The sequence below is a fragment of the Perna viridis genome, chromosome 1, assembly GCF_037379345.1.
Source record: "Perna viridis isolate PV_CMFRI_1.1 ecotype Kerala chromosome 1, ASM3737934v1, whole genome shotgun sequence".
Lineage (NCBI taxonomy): Eukaryota > Metazoa > Mollusca > Bivalvia > Mytilida > Mytilidae > Perna > Perna viridis.
In genome coordinates this window covers 14,751,986-14,775,533 of record NC_142445.1, presented here as the reverse complement: position 1 = coordinate 14,775,533, position 23,548 = coordinate 14,751,986, and the positions used below count along the sequence as shown (strand labels likewise).

General features: G+C 29.8%; 1 protein-coding gene across 6 annotated transcripts in view; it reads left to right on the top strand.

Moving 5' to 3' along the window:
• Window positions 1-21,890, top strand: part of LOC148627397 (putative receptor-type tyrosine-protein phosphatase mosPTP-1) — a 42,603-nt gene extending 20,713 nt beyond the window's left edge. The window contains exons 10-30 of one of the 6 annotated variants that reach the window (XM_088572341.1): window positions 260-432; window positions 811-970; window positions 1,633-1,656; window positions 2,045-2,068; window positions 3,105-3,188; window positions 5,612-5,723; window positions 6,347-6,453; window positions 7,134-7,231; window positions 7,775-7,868; window positions 8,966-9,051; window positions 9,432-9,566; window positions 10,095-10,229; window positions 10,604-10,752; window positions 11,193-11,328; window positions 12,585-12,731; window positions 13,512-13,682; window positions 14,101-14,238; window positions 14,487-14,618; window positions 15,179-15,324; window positions 16,131-16,266; window positions 16,860-21,890. In XM_088572341.1, the coding sequence (XP_088428467.1) occupies window positions 260-432; window positions 811-970; window positions 1,633-1,656; window positions 2,045-2,068; window positions 3,105-3,188; window positions 5,612-5,723; window positions 6,347-6,453; window positions 7,134-7,231; window positions 7,775-7,868; window positions 8,966-9,051; window positions 9,432-9,566; window positions 10,095-10,229; window positions 10,604-10,752; window positions 11,193-11,328; window positions 12,585-12,731; window positions 13,512-13,682; window positions 14,101-14,238; window positions 14,487-14,618; window positions 15,179-15,324; window positions 16,131-16,266; window positions 16,860-17,072 (2,600 nt within the window). In that variant the 3' untranslated portion in view covers window positions 17,073-21,890. The remainder of the gene's footprint in view (window positions 1-259; window positions 433-810; window positions 971-1,632; window positions 1,657-2,044; window positions 2,069-3,104; window positions 3,189-5,611; window positions 5,724-6,346; window positions 6,454-7,133; window positions 7,232-7,774; window positions 7,869-8,965; window positions 9,052-9,431; window positions 9,567-10,094; window positions 10,230-10,603; window positions 10,753-11,192; window positions 11,329-12,584; window positions 12,732-13,511; window positions 13,683-14,100; window positions 14,239-14,486; window positions 14,619-15,178; window positions 15,325-16,130; window positions 16,267-16,859) is intronic. The other 5 variants (XM_088572349.1, XM_088572368.1, XM_088572358.1 and 2 more) reach the window with 5 other exon arrangements.
• Window positions 21,891-23,548: the final 1,658 nt, after the last annotated feature.

Below are 23,548 nucleotides of genomic sequence, written 5' to 3'. Positions count from 1 at the left end.
TATAAAAAAAAATAATAACTTCTGTTAAATTGATGACTCACCAAGTTATTTGTATTGTTGGTGTTGTGAATATAATCCAGTTAAAGTATTATCACTTGATTTGAGTCTGTAATAAATGAACAGACATGCAATAATATCTATCCAAATATGTATACACATATACAGATAAACAAAGTAAAGACCAAAATCAAGTTTAAAATCTTATGTTGGTTTACACTGGTGTCATTGCCACCAAGTTCAATATTTATTTATTTTTCAGCCCCTAGTGCCCCTACAATACTGAATGTGACAACTGTTGGGACTGATGCCATACTTATACAATGGCTGGGTCCAGAGAAGTTTTTTAGGGACATTGAGGAGTATATTATTGAAATTGTAGACACAGAATTCAACTACAAGAAGGTGGAAAAGATCCTTTCTTACAATATTGAGGTATATCAAAGAGAAAAAATACAGGAAGTGATCCCAATGGTATTTAAAAAGAGATATACAACAAATATGTAATAGTTCTGCACAGCCCTATGGTATTGGTATTTAAAAAAGAAATATACAATAAATATATCATAGTATTGCAGAAAAAAGTCTCCAAAGTAAAAATTTTCTAACCGTTGGAAACTACAGACCTGTGATTAAAGGTTTTTTTTTCATTTATTTAACTATAAATTGGAAATTCAGAAAAATAATTCAGTAAAAAAGTAAAGATAAGAATATAAGGTCAAATTACAGGACAAAAATGTCTTTATTTTATTTTTCATTTGTCATGACAATTGTGTATAAATTTCATTGTGTCCTTTTATTGTCATTATTCAGGTAAGGAATACAGATGATATGACCTACTACCAGACAGCGGTTGAAGATCTACCTTCCAATCGTCGTTATACAGTGAAAATGGCGGGACTGACACAAAGTCTATTTAATGCTTACCAGTATCTTGGCAACTACTCTAATGTGGAGTTTTTTGTCCTGCAAGGTGAGATTAAAGATTAAGTTTAAGAATCTGCCAGGTATATAATGAACCTATCTTACTATTTGGTGTAACAGGTGCTTGTTGTAGTTAACATTTGTACAAATATGACTAAGTACTCTTAGGGTTGCATATCTGTCCAAGATTCATATTTTCTAGGTGTATTAATTTAATTTTTGCATATGCTATGTACTAATGTAGCAGAATTTTTATTTTTCGTCATATTACCGTTTTTGATGTTAATCTTTTTTAACTTTCTCTGTCTACAAGATTCAGTTTAACAAAGTTTATTATTCCCAATTCAACAAAGTTGTAGAGATTTTTTATGACTGATTTGTCAGTCAGCCCCACTGTCATCATCACTCTATTGGTTTTATTCAAACCTTAAAGAAGAGCTTTAGTTTTTAGCATTTGGTTTTTTTTCCAGAACAAAATAGATGTGTTTAAAATGCAAGGGTATATATGCCTATTATTGAAGGAAAATCTTGCATGTTTTTTTTTGTCAGATTTTTGCAGTGAAGATGATTGTGTAAAATATTTCTTGTTTTTATTTGTGGAAAATATTTAGAAGTGCTTAGTTTTCCTCAAAATTGTGTTCAATCACAACACAATTTAAAGGAGATTAGTCATTACCATGGAAACATTTTTAAAGATTAGATAATTTACAGGTGGCTATGAAATGACTACAGAAGGTAATTTTTCTTAACCCAAATAATGTTATACTAAATTATATGGTTCCAAGGGATTCACAGAGTTTGGGTAAAAGGTGTAATAATTAAAGTTCTAATGTGTTTATATACCTTTTGATTCCATGGGTAATTTGATTGTGAAATGGTAACCTTAGAAAATGTTAAAATTTCTTCATTCTTCTTCTACAAGAATTTGAAAAATTAAAAGCTTTTTGATTCTGTTTATGAACTTTAATAAAATTTGATAAAAGAATGAAGTTGGACAGATTGTTCTCCATACAATATTAATCTAATTTTAACATCTAGCTGTAACTACAAGCTTATATATAAGATATTTCCATACAAAATAAATAAGTTATAACAACATATTTAAGCTGTTTTCACCTTTCAGGAGGAGTAACTCTAACCACTAGAGGTGATTATTATCCCCCCTAATGTTAATGTGTGCTTTATCACTTGGTTTCACCCCAGTTGCATGGTATATATCATGGTTAATTCTCTTGTATGGCTGTGAAATAAAGCACTTGCTAATCTTAATATTCATACTTCACCAACCTGTAACAGCCTAAGTGGGTAGCTAGATAGTTATATGTACAGAATTGTTATTGTATAGATAGCAATGTTTTTAATGCTTGTTGTGTACTGATGGTATGGTGAGGATATCTGATTACCTCCCCTTGTTCATATTTTATTTTTAACTTTTTTGTCATATTAGTGGTAGTTTCCTTTACCAAGTCAGCAGGTTTTTAGTCTATTCATATTTTTAAATCTGAAGTCTAGCAAAAAACTATTAATTCTTTTTACTTGATTTATTTGTAAAAAAACTGTTTCAAACATTGAGTTGTTCTCTTTACAGTAAATATATTATGTAAATATATGTATGTTTCTATTTCCTAAGTACAGCTTCCCAGAGCCTTTCTCCACCAACCTATTTACCATCTTTTCTCTTTGTCAGGATTAGGCTTATTGCTTTAAAACTTATGAAATTCTGCTGTTTCTTTTCCTTAAATGTTCTTGCTAGAAAGACACATGGTACATTAATTTTATATGAAATCATGATTTTTATTATATAAAGCTGCTAGTTCAAAATTAAAATAAAATTATGAAAGTAAAATAAGTCACTCTACAATGAATACAATAATTCCATTGATTGCTAGTAATGCACTACACTCCCCAACACTGGAACAAATCTTCTTTAATGAATATGGATGACCCTTTGTCTTGCTTGAATCATTGACCTACATGTATGTTGTAACATTTTGGCAACTTTTTTCCTCAATTTTATTTTTTTTAATTTGAAGAATGATAAAGATTGTTTTTGAAGTTTCATGTATTTTAACTTAGCAAATTAAATAAAATCTGTGGTATGTATTATATGTTTAACAGTTTTAAAAGTCGAATACATTTACATGTATAAAGGTATTGTTCTAAATATTGACCTTTTACTCTAGGTGGTAATGATAGTCTTCCCACTACACCAGATGCAGATTTACACTTCAACAATAATTCAAACTCATCTACTGTTATTGTAGCAGGTGACATACTGTTGTGTTTCTCTGTTATTCTTCCATCCACTTTTAGCGCTTACAGTTATACATCATGATTCATTAGAAAGTGGTCTTTCATATTAGCAGATTTTATTAGAATGAGTAACTCAGCCTATGATTTCATATAGTAATGAAGTAATTCTTGAAGATCATAAAAAGATGAATTTATCTTTCATCCTGCAATTGTAATTTGAATTAAAACAATATTCAGTGATGTAGATCTGTGGCCGGGCAGCATGTAGTTTTGTATCATTTATAGCCAATTTATTTGTTTATAGGTTTTAATGCATACTTATTTGTCTGCATCTTTTCAGTTGTGCATACTTTTTCCTGATAGATGGCTGTTAATTTTGTGATATTTTTGTTTTGTTTTAATATGTATCATTTAAAAGGTTTGACTGTCACATTTATTTGAAAAAAATCTTATTTCAGTTTGGGTTTTAAAATATTGGTGTTAAATGAATTTATTCTTTGTCATTTACAAAAGCTTGATTTTTGGGTGTTTGGTCATTTAGGATCAAAGTACTTTATGTCATTGGTCCATGTATTTCTGAACACTACACAAAAATATAGTCCAAATGTAATTCCTTTAATATCATTCAATACATCTTTTATGACCAGTAAACATGTTTCTGGTAATTAAATCAGCTAAATAATATTCTATTAATAAGATCTTTCGGTGACTTCAAATCAACTGAAGATTTGAGGGACTTGTTTTTGTACTTGAAAGATGTTTAGTAATAAATTTACATTTAGGGAATTTAGTTATTTCAGTAATGTGTCAAAAAACATTAAATGTGTGGAGCATTTTCAATTCAACACACTTATTAGTCAAAATCTTCCTCCTTTCATCAATACTTTATTATCAATAAACAGGATGTAAAGAGTAGTAATTTTAACCAAGAAAAATTGGCTTTGAAAATTCAAATTGATGAAAATTGTCTAATTTTGGAAATCTTGTGTTGATTGAGGAAATTATCTTTTTAAGCTGAAATTTGTTCAATTGAGAATAATTATTGTGTGGGATACATATTCTGTGAAAGTTTTTGAATGTAAATGCAAATTAACTTTTGAACAGGTTTAAATTTGCAAAATGGAAAAAAAAAACTTATAAATGTGTGTGAAGTTAGATATTGTTTGACTATTAATTACATTTTATACTTGAGAAATCAGTTGTAAACATTGACATTCAGTTCATAGATAAACAGTTCTTTATACATGTAATATGGGAAAGGCTACTGTATAATTGTAGTTTTATTTTACATCATGTAATCTTTGAAATTTTGTTCATGCTACAATTTTCACAAGAATCAAAAACAACCAGTACTAACAGCACTTTGACTAAGAATTTGTCATGGAGAAATTGTCTTTAAACTACTTGTACCTATTCACCTTATAAAATTCACAAGTTTCCAGAGATGTGTTCGTAATACACATGACATAGTTCAACTTAGTGTAATTAAATAAAGTAGCTTTGTCTTTTATCATTTTTGTTATGTTTTGGAATCTGGAACTGACTTGAGTTGTATTGGCTTGTGGGCATGTTTTTCTTTTATTGTTTTGTTTTGTTATTTTCGGTTGAAAAATTGTCTGATATTCTGATGTTATGTTTTTGGATTTCTTATAAATTAGGATTATTGCAGTCTTATTTAATTTATATAATTATAGGTTGGAATTAAAACTTCATTGATCTAGCTTATGGTGCATTGTGTATATAAAAGTGAAATGGTCATGCTAAATAACGGAACTAATTAATTTGAAAGAGTGATTATATAAGTCTTCGCCTAAACATTTGAAGTGCCAAAGGCTTTTGACATTGAGCCTTGCTAAAAAAATTATAGTTCAATTAAACCCCAATAATCAATCAATCAATTTTTCATTGTAAAGAGTTCCATCTTGCCACATGTTTCCTGGTTTTTACAATATTTATTTCACAATGTTATGCAACTGGTAATGATAAGAACTATGGTGAGTTGTCTAATGAAACATAAAGACTTACAGTTATTTATATAGCAATGACTTGCTTTAAAATTAATGTTAACTTCAACTCAAGATAATGGTCTAATACCTGTACATGTTTTTGTGTGCATTAACTGTTGCTTCATGTGCTTTCAATGTCAAACATGTGTCATAGTAATAGTTGTCACAACTTCAGAAATTTTATTATTGCATTTTTGTAATAATTTTATTGACTGGCATTATTGGAATGTCAAAAATGAAGTGTATTATGTGTACTCTAAGGGAACGATTGAACTATTATGAGGAGTCAAAATGAAGTTTCTGGTTTTTGGAGGTGTGATTTTACATATGTATTTTTCACTATTATAAATGTGCTTAATTGTTATTTTCATTCATTATGTTATTTTCAGTGTGTAGAAACAAATCTTAAAATATGTTTCTATTTGATCTAGGTCCTCATACAATAAATGTAGAAGAAGAAATTATGTCAGCCGGCATTGTAGTTGGTATTGTTTGTGGAATACTGGTTGTATTGTTTGCATCATTGCTATTTTTAGGATGCAGGTAAGTGAATGACAAACTGAATTCGTCAAAACTTCCCATTTATAGGGTCGTTTTCTTTTTTAAAAAGTCTTAAATAGATGAATGCTTTTATCATGAAGAATGTAAAATTTGAAAGGTTGTGTGTCTGTCTGTACATCACTCTGTCTATCTCACAATGGTTTCTAGATGATAAGTTGAGAGTGGATCATTTAATTTTTTTAACTTACAGTTATTAAGTATCATAAAATACAGCTTAAATTCAATTCTTAGCAAAATTCAAAATGTAGTATCCAAGTTAGGCCATTCTGAAAATTTTGCCACACCTCTTTTTTTCACCATTATGTGGCAGGGTATCACTTAATGTTCCATTAATGCCCTATTTTTTGTCAATTTTTTACAAATATTTTATATTAAAAATTGAATATTAACAAACCTATATAATTATTATACATGTTTTCAATTACATATACATTTATTTATTTAAACCGTGCTGAAGTTTTAACAATATTATTAAATTTCAGATCTCGGACGTCTGATCTGTAAATGTGAATTTTTTTTACTTTCAGATATCTCACATCTGACCTGTAAATGTATTTTTTTACTTTCACATCTCTGACCTGTAAATGTTTATTTTTTATTTTCAGATCTCTGACCTGTAGGAAATACTACCAAGCAGCTTACAACTATCTGGCTGTACCAACTAACTCAAATCATTTCCCACCAACCATAATTACTATTGCTGAACCTATAGGTATGAAACATATTTTATATTTCACATTCACATGTTATTGAATGGTATAAATTAATATTTATGTGAAAGTAGACTACAAAAATAGGTTTCCTACAGCAGATAGGTCCAAATATTACAATAATTAATTGTTGAGACATCTGGTAACAAATCTTGAAATATAGGAAAGTTGTGATAAATGATCCCTTCACATATTTTAGTACTAAATACAGCCCTATAGGTATATCATTCAACTTAGTAGAACTGATGCTGTGTAAGATTCCACTGCTAAAATTTCTCACAATAGGGTTTTGTAAGTCTTGTTTGTTCCATTTTTCTTATCGGAATTTCCTATTTAGAACATATTGTGATCCAATGACAAATCCACATTTTATTGTTTACTTCTAGGATCTCAAACTGCTGCATTACAAAGCAAAATACTCTATTGTTTTTTCTTAACACTTTTATCATGTAAATATTAAATATTTGTCCTTTTAGTTGGTATTTTTACACAGAAAGATGTTTTGCTTTTAATACTGAAACCAACACTATGTAAATGACAGTCTCTGTGCATTTGAATGATAGATTGCGACCCATTCTTGTAAAATTACTGAGACAAGTGACAATATTTACACACCCTATTTAGATAACGTACTAGATACCCTACTTTAATTTGAACTGTTTCATTTTATTTTGTTTTACAGAGGAGAAGACTTATCCAGAAGTAGCGGTTGATGATTTTATACTTCATGTGAAGAATCTTCATGCTGACACTGATGACAAATTCTCTCAGGAATTTAATGTAAGCTTTGATTGAAGTCTGATATTTCACTAGACCTAAAAAAATATACACATGTATTAAATTTCTTTTGGACATATTTTGGATCTGTTGAGGAGACTTGTAGTAAACTATTCAAGTTGATTTCTGGTAAATGTTAGATGAACAGAAATACTCTTGTGTGGTATGTTGAAATCTTCTTGTCTGTCCAGTATAGTCGTAATTATCTCAGCTCGCAATGGATGGATTGATTTCAAATTCTATTTGTGGCTTTATATAGATGGGTCATACATTAAGAGCAATTTTGAGTGCTTCCAATATTGACTTCCTGTACTATATGGGGTATCCCTAACAAAACAGTATGTGCAACTTAATGTTATAATGAATATGATTACTTGCAGATAATTCATTTTACTGGTAATAATTTTCAAGCATTTGTCAAATAAAAAAAAAATAGAAAAATCAATACTCAAGTGTAACATTTTGACAGTATATGTTCCATTATTTTGTATTTATAAAAATAGTAATCTTTAGTTCATATTACATTTGTAAAGTTTTCTTTTTTAGGATGTAAACAAAAATACAAGAACAGATTTAAAAGCAGAGGTTTCCAACTATCATGAAAACAAGGCTAAAAATAGATATGTTAATATCACTGCATGTAAGTTTTATAAACAGAAAAGAAAATGTCATGTTAAAAATGAATTTAAAATTTAAAAGCAGATATATACATAAGAATGAATGTACTAACAAATATAGTACTGTAATGATTTGCCACAATATAATTGTGCCTGTAAGTCTTGTTCTCTATTTATTTTTATTGGGAACTTACTGTAGAAAGCATTAAAAACTTAAAATCAATTTGTATTTAGATTAATACTTCCAAGCACATCAGTATGATACATAGTTATTAGAATTTGATATTTTGTGCTATAACTAAATTTTTCATAGTGTAGAAAAAGTTTGGCGTCATACTTTATATTCATATTGACACATAAGAGGTTTTGGTTGATAAGAATGTAGTATTTACTCTTTGAACAATCACTTCCTTTACTTATGAATGGGAGATAGGTACCCATTTTTGTGAATTCACAGGATCATGTGAGGATACAAATCCAATTGCCTAATTGTAAATATTGTTGTACAACCTGCAAACATTTTTTGTTTTTGGGGGGGAGGTGTTTATAGGTATTACCATGTCTGTTTGTTGTTTACTTATCTTGTAATCATGACTCTTCCTATACAACTCAAGGTAAGTTGATGAAACTTAATATGAATGTTAATTATCTGTAGTTGTGCATAAACAAATGTAATAATTGTCTGATACTACCATAGGTGGATAATTGAACTCAGAGGATTACATTTAAATCCATTTGATGGGAGGAGTATTCTCTTTGTGAGCTTACCCACAGTATTTCTAGTTTTAATTGGATATTTTCTTTAGATTTAATACCTGTATTTCTTTAAGGTTTTGATAACATATTAAATTGAAAGTGTACCTGAAAATGGATTCTTTTACAGTCTATTTATTCCAATCCAAGGAATTTTGTTGTGACTATACAGTATTTACAAACTTTTAATTGCATTTGAATTTTTGTAATTTATTAGGGATGATGTTTTTCTGCTTTTTTAGCGGAATTTCGCTATTTCAGATCCAGATTTTACCGTTACAATTCTTTTTTTTTTTACTGTATATTTACTTCAGATTTTGCCGCTTTGTTTGTAGACCTGATTTATTTAATTATGATGTTTTTTCAGTTGACCATTCCAGAGTGATGCTTTCTAAGGTTCCTACAGGGGAGAAAATTAGACAGTCAGATTATATCAATGCTAATTATGTTGACGTAAGTTCTGTCAGATTTGAATGATTTTTTGTGGCACTTTGGAATCCCTTATTGGAATCACCTTCTGCTCCCAATGGATGGATTGATTTCAAATTTATTATGTGGCTTTATTTAGATAGGGCATAGGGCATGCATTGCAAGTAATTTTATGTGCTGTCCGATATCAACTTCCTGTATGTGTGGGAGTATGTATAGAATGACAATGCATGCAAATTATGTTTATTTAGTATTTAGAAAATCTATTTCTTATGATACCTAAAATAACGAAGTTAAAATAGACAAGAAGTTTGTTAATTTGACCTAATATAATGACAACTTATGATGGACTTAGGTATCTCTCCTTTTAGCACTGTACAGAATATCTTCTATTTATATTTCAGGGCTATCACAAATCTAAAGCATATATAGCTACTCAGGGACCAATGCCTTTTACATTTGGAGATTTCTGGAGAATGGTTTGGGAACAAAAATCTGTTGTCATAGTGATGATAACAAAACTTATGGAAAGAGGCAGGGTATGTTAAGATATTAGTTGTTTTTGATATGATGGTATATATTGAGAGTATGATAAATTAGAAAATCTATAGCATTACTGCTGTTTCTGTTGCAGTTATAAATGTAATGAATGTCTTCAGTTTTTCTCAAGTTTGTTTACATACTATTTTGAACTACTTGACTGTGAGTTAAATTTGGCATGTGAAAAAGGTATTATAAGGGAAACTTATGAACCTAGAATCATCAATCATTTATATTTTCTGTAAAGAAGTCAAGTTTGAGCAGTGTCCTCAATGGTATTGATCTGTTAAATGTTTCTGTAGTTCTGTACCTGCCTGTCTCTCTGCATAATTTGGGGGTGGGGGTGGATATATTCATCAGATTCTGTAGGTTGGCAATGTACATATCATTTACTTCCTCTCTTTCTTACATGGAAAATATTTTCCACAGAAATAGCAGTTTTAGAATCCTGTTATATTACAGCAAGGGACATTTTGGTGTAAGGAGGTATCATGTGTTGTTTTAATTTTTATATTGGTGTATTTTAGAAAAAGTGTGATAAGTACTGGCCTGAGGAAGGGATGGAACAGCATGGGAACATTGCAGTTAAACATCTCAACACATTTTCTAGAGCTCATTATACAGTTAGAATGTTTTCTCTCAAAGATACAAAAGCTAAAAAGGTAATCCTTAAATAATAAAACATACATTCACATTCCATTCTCTAAAAACAAAATAATTTGTACGAACAAGAGTGAAGCTCATAAGAACACAAAAAACGAGCAGCTTAGGACAAAAACTAATTAGCAAAAAGACTCTCATACATGCATTAAAAACGTAGTGGGAGATTATGTGTACAGATTATGGTCTGTATATTGCTTTATATAGTACACCATACCTTGTTTATAGATTTCAGAGAATTGACCAGCTTGAATATCCTTAGATTAAATTCTTGATTGAGTCCATAGTTTGTAAGTCAGAAATTGAGTGTTATATACTTGGTCAATGCTTTGGAATATCCTTCATTCATTTTTTGACAATGTTATTATTTTTACAGCAATCTTCAGAGAGAATAGTTTATCAATTCCATTATACAGAATGGCCAGACCATGGTGTTCCAGATTTTACTTTGCCAGTTCTCAAATTTGTTCAGAAATCAGCATTTGCGAATCCTCCAGGGGCTGGCCCCATTGTGGTACATTGCAGGTGGAAAATCTTTGAATATTTTTCTTTTTATAAAATGCATGGTACAAGTTCATGTGTCAGTTCTCAGTAGAATACAGTAAAGTTAAAAAATAGTCATAGCATTAATTTATTATGTTTAATTCTGCTTTTGACAAAACTACAAATCATTACCTTGAAAATCAACAAAGTATGATTTCAAACTCCTAAGAATGAGTCAATTGAAAAAATATTAAGAAGGCAATGTAGTTCAATAACATGCTCTGTTAACTTGTTATATAGCATTTTTTTTTTATATTAACACAAGAGAATTTGATGGATATTTTTTTCACATTACCAGGGCTCTATGTGTTTTTTTTTGTAAATCACAGTTTTTGCCATTGCTTACTTCCAAATGTTGTTAAAATGTCAGATAAAAGACTGGTCTGTTAAACTGTGTTCTTATTTGAATTGTCTGTTTTCAGTGCTGGTGTAGGGAGAACTGGTACCTATATACTCATAGACACAATGATAGAACAAATAAAAGACAAAGGAACTGTTAACATACCACAGTTCTTACTGAAAATAAGACAACAGAGAAATTTTCTAGTTCAAACTGAGGTAAGCTTCAATAATCATCTGAAGGCAGTAGTTTATATGTTTAGTGGCTCATTCTAAAGTCTGATTATACCATTAACTTTATAATCCGTGTAAACTTTAAATTAACGATTATTGATCAGATACAATGACAACTTGATAACTTGTTAAAAGAGTGTCTTGCTACTCAGCAGGATGTTTCTTTCTTGAGATTCCACCTTAAGAAGTAAATCTTGCTAAGATACTTCAAAGTTAATCCAATTGATCCTATCTAATAGCTATTTGAACCATTGAAGTAAGTTTCACAACTTCTGACTGAGGAAAACTTTGTACCAACTAAAGTATGGTTCACATAGCTTTTGTAAATCATAAATGAAAATAAAACGAATGTTTTAGTTCAGTTTGAGGTAAGACTCAAATAGTTCTGTCTGAGGTAAGACTCAAATACTTTTTACTGATCTTAAAAGTATAAAACAGCATGAAAAGCTAAAAAAAACAGACTGATTGTTTGACCACTTTTCTTAATTCTGTACTGAAAAGAAGACAGCATGAAAATTCTTAACTTAAATCTTTACCTTAATGTTCTGGCATACTATTGGTTTGAATATCATCTTTACTGCATTTTTGACAGTATAGTATATTCCTGAAACAAATTGGTGCAAACCTTTATAGCGAATCACAGCTTTGTTAATAGGAGTATGTTATAAAAAAGAAAAAATTACGCAATTTGAGTATGTTTTTCATTTCAGCATGAATTATTCTACTTTCAAACACTTACAGCAGCTTCAAAGCTTTATGATCTTTAAGAGCTAAAACAGTTATATTGACCTTTCAATAGAAAGTGGTTGAGACAATTGAAAAAAAAAGTACAACCCAACTCCTATTGCACATTGAAGGAAGACATAATTATTTAGAACAAATTTGTAATGCCTACTCACACCACCCATATAAATAAATGAATTATCTTTTTGTATATATTACCCTGATGACTTGAATAACTTTTTTTTTGATTTACCAGTAGAAAAATACTTATTTTGAAAGTACAGTTATGTGTTGGTTACCAATTTTCGTTGTTTTTTTTGGTAATCTGAACCACAAAATTCCCAACCATTAAGGAGATTTCCCTTGATGTGTATACTGAAAACCTAAAGACCGTGAATTCAAGAATCCACAAATTTGTGTTTTTTTCCCAAATCCACAAAAATTGGTATCCACAAATTAAAGTACTTTCACAGTATATGTTTTTTTTCTCTCATGTTTGAGATATTATTGTATTGTAGGAACAATACATGTTGATACATGATGCCTTGGTGGAGTATTTACTAAGTCATGATACAGAAGTCCGAAATGGAGAGATCAACAGATATATCCAGAATCTTAACAGAATAGATGATTGTAATTCATCACTTCTACAGAAACAACATGAGGTACTCCAGGAATTTCTGACTTCTGTATGTCTTGTTTCTTTATGTTGCTGGAGACTATAAGGGCAACTATTTTGCTGTACCTGTGTGTAATGTTTTGGTGCCAGCTGCTGCCTGCGCTATGGTGTGAGGGTATCCTCATCATTTAATGAAGACCCATGGGTGGCCTTGAGCTGATCTTCTTCATCCCAGTGTGGTCGTTGTCTCTGACATATTCACCATATCCATTCTCGTTATATATGTCAAACTGTAGTCATCCTTTACATCCTGGTGTTGCTAAGACTTTTTGTTAAAACCCTGCTGTCAAATTTACAAAAAGTCATCAGTTTATAATTGATTGTGTGTTATGACATCACAATGCTATTTAATGCTGTTACATCATTTAACTTACAATCAACTTTTACACTTTTGACTTTTGTGAAACTGATGCTTGTAACTTTAATGCATACATATATGTATTCATAAAAAATAGAATGTGTTGTCAAAAAGCTTCATACCTGAAATTTTGAACAGTTCTTCATGTTCACTAAAAAGTTTCAAATGGTTAATCAATGGTCATAAAAAAACAAGCCTAGCAAGTTCTATGTATTAGAATTCAAATCAACCATACATTGTAGAAACTACAGGATTTTCGTTCTCTTAGTACATGTACATTGCTGGTAGATTTTTCAAATAATTGAAATAGAGATGTTTAGAGAAAGGTATTGTATCTGGTATGTTTATAATGTACCATTGCTTCTTGTGTCTTAGTATTTTACTGATATCAATTTATTCTGTTCATAGCTGGTGGTAGCCTATGTTCCTAAGGAGATTGACAAGTTTCCAGCTCTGGAGAAATTTAATGTGCCAAAGAATCGCTGTGAAGATCTCATACCCATGACTACAAAGAGAGTCCCCCTCCCTAACAAACCTGGGATACAAGGATCTGATTATATCAATGCATCTTTCCTGCAGGTAGGCTCAGATTTTATTGAGCAATCTTTGATTCAGTTAGAGAAGTCATTCTTATGTCTAGTAATACTCATCCATTTTTCCATTTTACATTGGCAAATTTTCCCTGCTTGAGTTATCAGAATTTTTTTTCTTGACTGGTCCACACTTCATTATTTGATTTTTAAAGGTATTTTCTCATGGTTAAAAGGCACACGAATTACATGGTTCAACACAGATTTTGATTGGCCATTTTCAATTTAGATGGGGGATTTGACACTTAGCCCGTTACGGCAGTTATTTTCAAATTTGTATGTGTCTTTATCTAGATGGGACATACATTTGAAGTTATTTGGGTGCTGTCCTATTTCAGTTTCCTGTGTGAGTTGGGTATCAATAGCATGAAAATGTCTGCAACTCATATTTAAATTGATATTTTCAGGGATATACAAAGACTAATGAGTTTATATTAACTCAGCATCCATTAGAATCTACAACTGAAGATTTCTGGAGAATGGTCTGGGATAAAAATAGTTCTGTTATAGTAATGTTGTCTGATGTGGAGGCAGATGATGATGAGGTTTGGAGCTAATGACTTTCAACCATCAGCAAATTGTTTAATATTTTATCGAAGTCCTGGCTTGATTATATAAAATGATAGAACCTTACAACTTTCTCTATTACAACATTGCCCATTTAATTCTGTACTTATAAGAGAAATATTCAATATAGCATCCTATTTACTAAACTTTGATTTATTCCCCACAAGCAAAAATATTTTGAAAAAATAACAATGGTAAATTTTACTCACTCTTTTGACTTTTAAAGGAGTTCATTAAATTTTGGCCTGAGGAAGACAGCCCTCTTCAAGTAGATACAGGAATATTTAAACTGACATTCCGAGAAGAGGAGACTGGTTATATGTATACAACTAGAGATTTCTTACTGGAATCTACACAGGTTTGTGTTACACAAGGGGCAAACAAAAACTTGGGTTTGTCACATTAGATAATAGAGGTGAACATTTTGTTTTTTTAATTTAAGGTGGCTTTCTAATATTCTAATGAATAATAGAAATTTTAATAATATTCTAACAAAAACTGGCTATATTCCATATAATAATCAGTGACCAGTGATAAATTGCCCAACATATCTAGAGCTGTTTATTATGTATTTGTGTCAATAATAATAAAAAAAATATCCTTCATGAGATGCTTTAATTTGAAAGTGCCTGTAAAAAGATGAAGCTGATATTGCCAAAGAGCTTGTTTTATATTTATAGCTAACTTCTAGTTATAATATTCAATTTTATCATAGTGTAATGATTTTATAACGTTTAAAAAAATACTGATTCATTACTCAAAGTAGAAATACTTAAACTTGTAGAACAATAGACTAAAGTGGCATTTAGCTAAATTTACCCTGAGAGTTAAGACTGTCTTTTCAATATTATCATTCAAACATTTGGAAATTTTATTTTTTTGCTTTACATGCTCTGTTAACTTGTAATTCTATTGTAGGATGATTATGTGTTGATGACCAAAATGATATCTTGTCCTAGCTGGCCAATGACTGACCAACCTCTCTCTAAGGTCTTTGATCTAATTGATGTTGTCAGAGATATTCACAGACAAAATGACATTGGCCCTGTCATAGTTGTCGATAGGTGAGTGTGGAAACAGTATTGATAATTGTGAAGTAAGACAACATGTAATATATACTGAAATTATAACAGCTATCCAATTCTATGGGGCTAATACTAGAAACAAAACACATACTTTAGCACTACTATTGAAACAATAAGCTGCATGTAATGGGGACAAAATGTCAGTTTGATGTTTAATGAGTAAACCTGTAAACAAGTAAAATATCCACAAGACCAAGTAGATTATTTCATATGACATATATACATCAAAATGTTTTCTTTTATCAAACATTAAACTGCAATCATTTATTAGTTCACCAAAATTTAACAACAGAATGAGCAGTTATTAGAAAATCTGGTAACTATTAAACAAAAAGTGAAAACTCAGCCTCATAAAACTTCCTGATTTGAGTTTTGGGGAAAAATACAGCAGGTAAAGATTTGATTGATAAGTTTCAAGAATTACTCAAAATATATATGAATCATTCCTATAATAATGTGTAAATATCCGTGACAAAATAGTCAATTGTTTCACATTAGGATTTAATCAACTCTAAGTTTTATTTCTTTCACAGAAAAAAATGGCACAAATGAAAATAAATAACTTAAAAGACTTGTTGTCTTAGAAACTGAACTTGTTGTTGTAGTCTGTATTAACTTATGGTATCATAGATATTATATGAAACCAGGACCTTTAGATGGTCTTATTTATCTTATTGATTTGGTATATTTTACTACTGGTGTAATACCAGAGTTCAAAAATAAAATAAGCTATACTAATCAAACTGTGATTTAATAAAATGACGACCAAATTTTATTTGATGTAGATATGGTGGATTCACTGGCTGTAAATTCTGTGCTCTATGGACGTCACTAGATCAGTTACAACATGATAAAACTATAGACATTTATCACTTATGTAAATTGTACCATAAAAAACGGCCAGGCATTATTGGTACTTTGGTAAGTAAACTTGAAAAAAATTGTCCTCAGTCTTGTTTTTTAAACTGCTGTTTATATATTTTTTTTTTAATTATTTGAATTGATGATAAAGTGTAGTTTAAGTAAATAATCTTAGATATGATACAAGATTTTTTTTTTAAATGAATGTACAACAAATTCTATGTGACATTGATTTGAGACTGAAAATCTTAAAATACATCATGTGAAATGTGTCATGGCACTGTTGAATACAGCTATAAAATTTCTTTCAAAATTATTTTGTGACCCATGTTTGGCATCTGTGTGTTTGTACTCACATTTATGCCAAATGTTAGTATCATGAATTTCTCTGACAATTTGAAAAATGAAAAAAATCCTGTAATCATTGTAAGATGTGAAATCCTTTTTTTTTTTCTAAGTTATGAGAAACAAATATTCAGTGATCAATTTCACAAAAAAAATTGTAAGCGTAAAATTTGTCAGAAGTTATGACGTCACAAGGAAATGTAGATTTCTAAAATGTTTTTGATTTTTTCCCTGTCATATTTGGAATAGATCTTGATATTGTTTGAATAAAGTACAACAATTATAAGCATGTTTTTTTTCCATTTTAGGAGGATTATCTCTTTTTGTATAGTGCTGTGGAAAGTTACTGCAATGATCAAAATGAAAAGGACTCAGCAGTGATGTCAAATCACTTAATTCTAAGATCTGTGAAGCGTAATGGGACAATGCCAAGAAGTCCATCAGTTCAGAACAAAGTTCCTAGAAGTCCATCTTTACCTAACAACCATCACACACGTAATAAAGCTGAAACCAATGTGTGACACAACTAAAAATCCAGAAAAAAAACACCATTAGTGAAAAACTGCCTAATTATTAACCTGAGAGATGGAAATATTTGCCATGTGTTCATTGATCTATAACTTCACAACGGAAAGAATGCAAAACAAAACATCAAGTGCTATTATTTTTTTTTTTTATAATATGACACAAATATTTGTAATGCCACAGTATTTAGAACTTTTATTGTCCATAGTAAATAATAGTGTCTCCTGGATACTTAGTAGTAATACACTGTATGCAGACAATTTGTGTATGTTGTTGGTGTAACAAACTTTTATACATGTATGTTAAGGTGGACTGAATTTACATTATCCAATCAGCTAATTTTTTAAAAAATTTTGTGTCCTTCTACAAAGTTTCATGAGTACTGTGTTCGTAAAATTATGAAATTTCATAAAACTAAATTCATTGTAAAACCAATTTCTGTGATGTTGTTAATGAAAAATGTAATTACTTTTAATTTGGATGTGACATATCATTATCAGCTAGAGTAACCATCTTTATTCAGATTTTTTTTTTATTTTATGATTTGCTTACCTTCAAGTGTCATGAAAATGGATGAATTTATTGAAAAATAGCCTTTTTTTATAGTGTATATTATTACCTTAACAAAAATAAATGGTCCTATTTTACTTACAGTACATACCTCAGTCAAATTTGACAACAAATACAACATTCCAAAATTCTATACAGTAAATCAAATAAAATAAATACTATGACTTACATAAGCCAATCATTCTACTTATTTGGCTTTTCAGTGACATTTTATTTTAGTCATTTTCAAAAGGATGTCGTTTTTGGCTATTCATTGACTGAACGAGGTCTGTGGAATGCATTTTTTTTGGCTCCCAGTTTTTATAATTGACAACAAAGCTGCTTTGAAGCTTCTTCATATATCTAAAAAAAATATTCAAACTTGTTTACACATGTGTGTGCAAAAACTATCTTGACACAAAAGGTATTGATATTATTATTATTTTACTTTACCTTATTGTGAGGTATTCTTAATACTGTTTTTCAGATATAACAAAAATTGAAAAAAAATATTCTGTGAATTTTCTTTATTGTTATTGATGTCTTATTGAAAAATCTAGACTTCAATTAGAGTTACTTTGGATGAGAAGAATATTCTTGGACTTGTGTCTTGTGTCTTGTGTTGCCTGAGCCTGATTGTTTTTTTTAACATTTTCAAATGTTTGAGTTTTGACATGCTGAGGGCATACATGTTTTTAGGTTGTAGAGAACATAATGTGATACTTTTATTGTAACATTTTACACACACAAGCATTCAGTGTTTTATGTTGTGTATTTTTGTTGTGTATTTTTGTATAAGAAATGATAGTCTATTGTTTTTTTTTTATACACATCAAATTATGTTTTTTGCACATGTTAATGTGTTTTAACTCCATTTTAATTTTGTAAATATGTAATAACTGTCCTCGTTTTGTGACATAAATACTCAGTTTTGGAAAGTAGCATTCAAAATCCTAATGAGAAGGTGATATCTTTATTGATTGATATTTTCTGTCTTGCTAGTATGGACCTTAAGTAAAGATTTGGCTATTTCATAGATTCATATTGGGGCCTTAGTTAATGTATTTCTTATTCAAATCATTCTTCATTCATGAACCAAAACCATAATGATACAATGTTCCATATATTGTTAGTAGAAGGAAGTTAGAAACATCTTATTTTATTAAAGGCTCTGTAAAAAGTTTGCAGCGAATATAATGTCTTGCCATCAAGGTGATGTTTTTTTATATATACATGTATGTACATGTAGGTTATTGTTTTGTGATATCATTTTATACCATTGAGCGGACATGGTGCTATGTTTTGTTATAACAGATCTTATGAAACCAGTTCATACCATAACCAAAATGCTGTTAGAATGCTACTGAATGAAATATCAAATTTATGTTATAGGTGTGAGCTTTTTTCAAGTAAAATACTAGTAAGTAAAAGCAAAAGACTTAAAAGTTACACCACAAGTAATTATTGCTTTTAGATGCATTTTTATACATAGTAAATTTCATAGGATATACATGTCCTATATTGTTACTGTTTATCCTCCTAATGTCAATAATTCTGTATGAAGTTAGTTAGCCTTTATTTTTTTTATGGCAAACTGATATATTTTCCGTTTGATGTTTAATTGCAATCTTGAGAAAAATAGCAAAATGGTCTCATGTCTGAAAAAGAGTATTTAGAATGTCGGGTATTTTTTAAAGAAAATGCTCTAGAAATTATGTGTAATTGATAAACATGCTGCTATGAAACATGAAGGCATAAAACTATTTTGAAAAATTTTTCTTCTTTATTTTTGTTGATACTGACTAATCAGACTAACACTGAAGACATTTAAGAATTCAAAAATTTTTGTTTGATGTGCTAGACTTCAATGATTAATAATTATTAGAATAATTTTACCTCCTTTTTCATTCCTTTATACTAAATATCTATGGGTTAGTTACTTTTGATTTTATTGATTTACAAATACAATAACTCAACCCCCCCTCCCCTCCATTTGAATTTATTTGCAAAACAGTTTAAAGAATTTGAATAGAAAAACCATAATTATCAAATAGTTTAAGTTTGACAATCATTCATATTGATTTTGTGTTATACTGTGTTAACTGTTTTGTTGCTTATCATAAATGTTCCATATTTCATTCAAAACCAACCTCAATCCATCTGGGGACATTCTGCTTAGTTTAACATGCTTTACAAGTACATTATGCTGTTTTTTGCCCAGAAATCCTAACCATCTTCCTTTCCTATTGTAGTTCATAACAGTAAAACTGTTTTTTTTCTCTTAAACTGATTTTGGTAGCTATACATTTTTTATATATCTTTTTGTCTTTTTAGGGGGAAATCATTTAACCTATTCTAGTCAAGATTTTTCTATGTTGAAATAAATTAAATGAACTATTGTTGATATAAGACAGTATTGATATTTTAGTCAAATGTATTACAGTTTTTATACTGGACGTCAATTGGATTAACACTCCCTATGATTTCCTAAAATATATTTACACAAATTTATGGGCTCTTACATGTGTTTTATTGAGTAATAAATCCATATACACAAAAGTATTTAAAATTTGAGTTATTCAAGTCTGGAGATATAATCTAGTATCCTATTGTTTATTTGTTTAATTGACCTATCACCAAGGTGATTTTAGGTCATTGGTAATTTGACTTGAAGCTAATTTTACCACCAAACTTTTAGTCTAGAAACCTTAAGCAGGTTATTGTTGGTACCAGTTGTCTGTTTATAATTTCAAAGTGGTGTGTAGTGACCCATTTTATAGCAAAGAAATTTAAAAAATTGTCAACGTTGTATTGCTTTTAAACAAACTGTCATATTACTATTGGATTATCCAGCGGGGAATTGTAAAATTTTTTAAGTTCAACAAATTTATTGCAAGTATTGAAAAACTCATAATGATTTGCAAGAAAGGCAACACTGACTCAAGAGCTGGTTCATTCAATAATGGGATTTAATTGACATCAACTATTATGTATTCAGATTCTGTGAAAATAAATGTCCAAAAATTCAGTTTAAAGTGTCTATTTTCAACCTTTTTGTACTTAATTAGATGAAAAGACTTTAAGTATTCTTAGTGCTTTGCTTTAATTACTTTTATCTTCATTTCATTAGCATAATAGAAGATTTTTTTTTCTGCAGATTCATTAGCTTTAGTTATGTTTTTATCAGCTGCTTTAATCAGTTTTAAGGAATAGATTGTCCAGTTTCACTCATTGTATATTTGACAAGTTTGTGAGGTTGTGTAGTTGTACATATTCTGTGTCGTGCTTTGTATGTGATCTGTAAAAATATTTTACAAGACAGCTGCTCGAAGATAATTTAATTGTCATAGTTAGAATTTTGTACTGGACATTTTTTGTCAATCATTTTGTAATTATAATTCATTTAATTGCATTACTATTTTGTGTATCTCCATAATTATTTAATGACTAGAATTTTTCTTGTGCAAATGTTTATACAAGCTTTAATGCAGCAAATATTGCTGATGATTCCAATTTTTTCATATAGATTAAAAAAATCTTTGGGAGGTAATTTATTTGAGCAGATGTTTTTGCATCTAAGTAAGGTTAAATAAAAGAACTGCATCTTATGCCTTACAATTTTGAAATTTGTTGGTAACCTGAATATAACTTTTAATAAGTTATTCTGTTTATTTTAAAGAAAGGAATTAGTTAGGTTTTTTACCCTATACTGTATTTATTCCTGCACTTTAAACAAAATTCATTTGTATGTGAATGAAGATTTGACTAGTGAATACTATTTAATATCATTGCTTTTTATGCTATTTTATAAAGTATGTTTTCAAAATTCTTTGTACTAGAATGGAAATTATAATTAGATACATGACATTTTGAGATTTTAATTTAATTTAAATTGTCATGAAAGTTTTTGGACATGTTTACAATAGTACTCTTGAATGCTTGTTTTTTTACAATACCTGATACAATCCTACTTCACTAATTCTACTTCCAATGTATCTGGTAGGTCATTTCTAACTAACCAATAATTTAGCAGGAAATTTGGTTCACTCTGTAAATCATATAATGGAATTTAAAAACAGTACAAAAACATTTTGTCGTAATCTTAATTACTAAATATGAATTAAAATCATTGCTACCAGAAAGTTTGGCTTTGGGCAAGCAATTTCTGTTTTCAGATAACCTCTTATGTTAACTGCTGTGTAATTTTACAGCAGTCAATGCATATGTGTCTACCTAAGCTTGAATAAAACCTATATTAAGATTGACTTTTTTATCTATACATATTGTGCCTTTTTTGAAAAAAGTTCAGCAGGCAAGGAAAAATCAAGTTAATTATGAATAGAAAATTAATCAAAAAAGAGTTAAAGTACTGATCGATGGAAGAATCTGTTAGTCCTACAGTGGTTCATAAAAGTTTGTACTGCTAAATACATTCAAAGCATGTTAGTTACAATCCAGCACAGAAAGAATGATTTATTTGAATTGATTGATTGCATGGCACTTCAAAAATTTTTGCCAGTTTTTTCCCTATATATCCTGTCAAATTATTTCCCAGTATACCTCACTGACTTACTTGACTTAGCTTTTTTTCGCTCCTGTGTGGAACATAGACCAGGAACATAGACCAATGACAGTACCTGTCCATCTCATTTTGTTTTAGTTGGTGTATAGTGTTCCAGCTGGGTCCACTTTCATTTATATCTCCTCCAGGTTAATTTTGGTCATCCCATTTTCATTTTCCTTCAGTTGTTAATTTTATGGCTTGACAAGTGATTTTATTATGTTCCTGCAAACGAAATTAGGGGTTGTACCGGTTTCACCCTGTCTGTCCATCTCACATTCTGTCCAAACTGTTTTCTAAGAAACTTGCAGCATTGTTATGAAGCTTTGTGGGATGTAATATAACCACATGTAGATGTGCATAATGTCAGAAATTTATGTTTGGACAAAAAATGTAGGAGGACTCATAGCTTTCAATTGATTTATTTTTGTCAAAATCTATTCAGCCAATACAAGATAAGTACAGACCCTGAACCGTTCAGCACAATGATTTGACGGATCGATAACTGATGACTGATCTGATTGCAGTTTTGTTATGGAAAATATGACGGATGATCTGTTAAAAATATAAAATATGTAAAATAAAAGTATTATTAGATGTTTAAATATACTTCATTATGTTACTATGTGTAAAATTGGCAAATAAAACAAAAGAATCTGTAAAATATATTGACTGCTCTGTGGTCACATGCTGTGGTTCACCAGTTTTATGTATCGGGTTGACAGATTGATGACTGACCAAAAACTGATCGGTGATCGATGACTGATCACAGTTTTTGTTGCATGGACCAGTTCAGGTACTGTAACCAACCCACCAATAATAACACCCCGTCACACCATAAGGCATGAGAAGGGAGAAATGATCGTTTACAATGTTAAGTAGCACTCCAGCTAAGAATCATGCAAAATGTGATTCGTGGGTGAAAAGTCTACTAATGTTTATTTTTGATATTTCGTTTGTATTGCCATAGTAATAAAAAAATTACATTCAGTTTTTCATATAACCTGTGTTCTTAGGGGATAAAAATTATATCAAATGCACTGTAGATTTCAAAAATAAGGGAGATTACTCTATAAATGACACTAAAATACAACAGAAATCCATTGGATTTTTAATGTTGATTATCTCCGAAGAACAGACAGATTGGAATGAATAATTACACATTTCATAATATAGACCCGTAAAATAACTGAATTACAAAAATAAAATTATAGAGCCTTTTGGGGGGGGGGTATCACATTTTTCAGATTTTGCATGATTATTACAAAGACAGCTACCTAAGTATTGCTTGTTAAGGATCACGAACAACAGTTAAAATGGAATATATTAACTTTATTTCCTTCATTACGAAGATTTACAGTG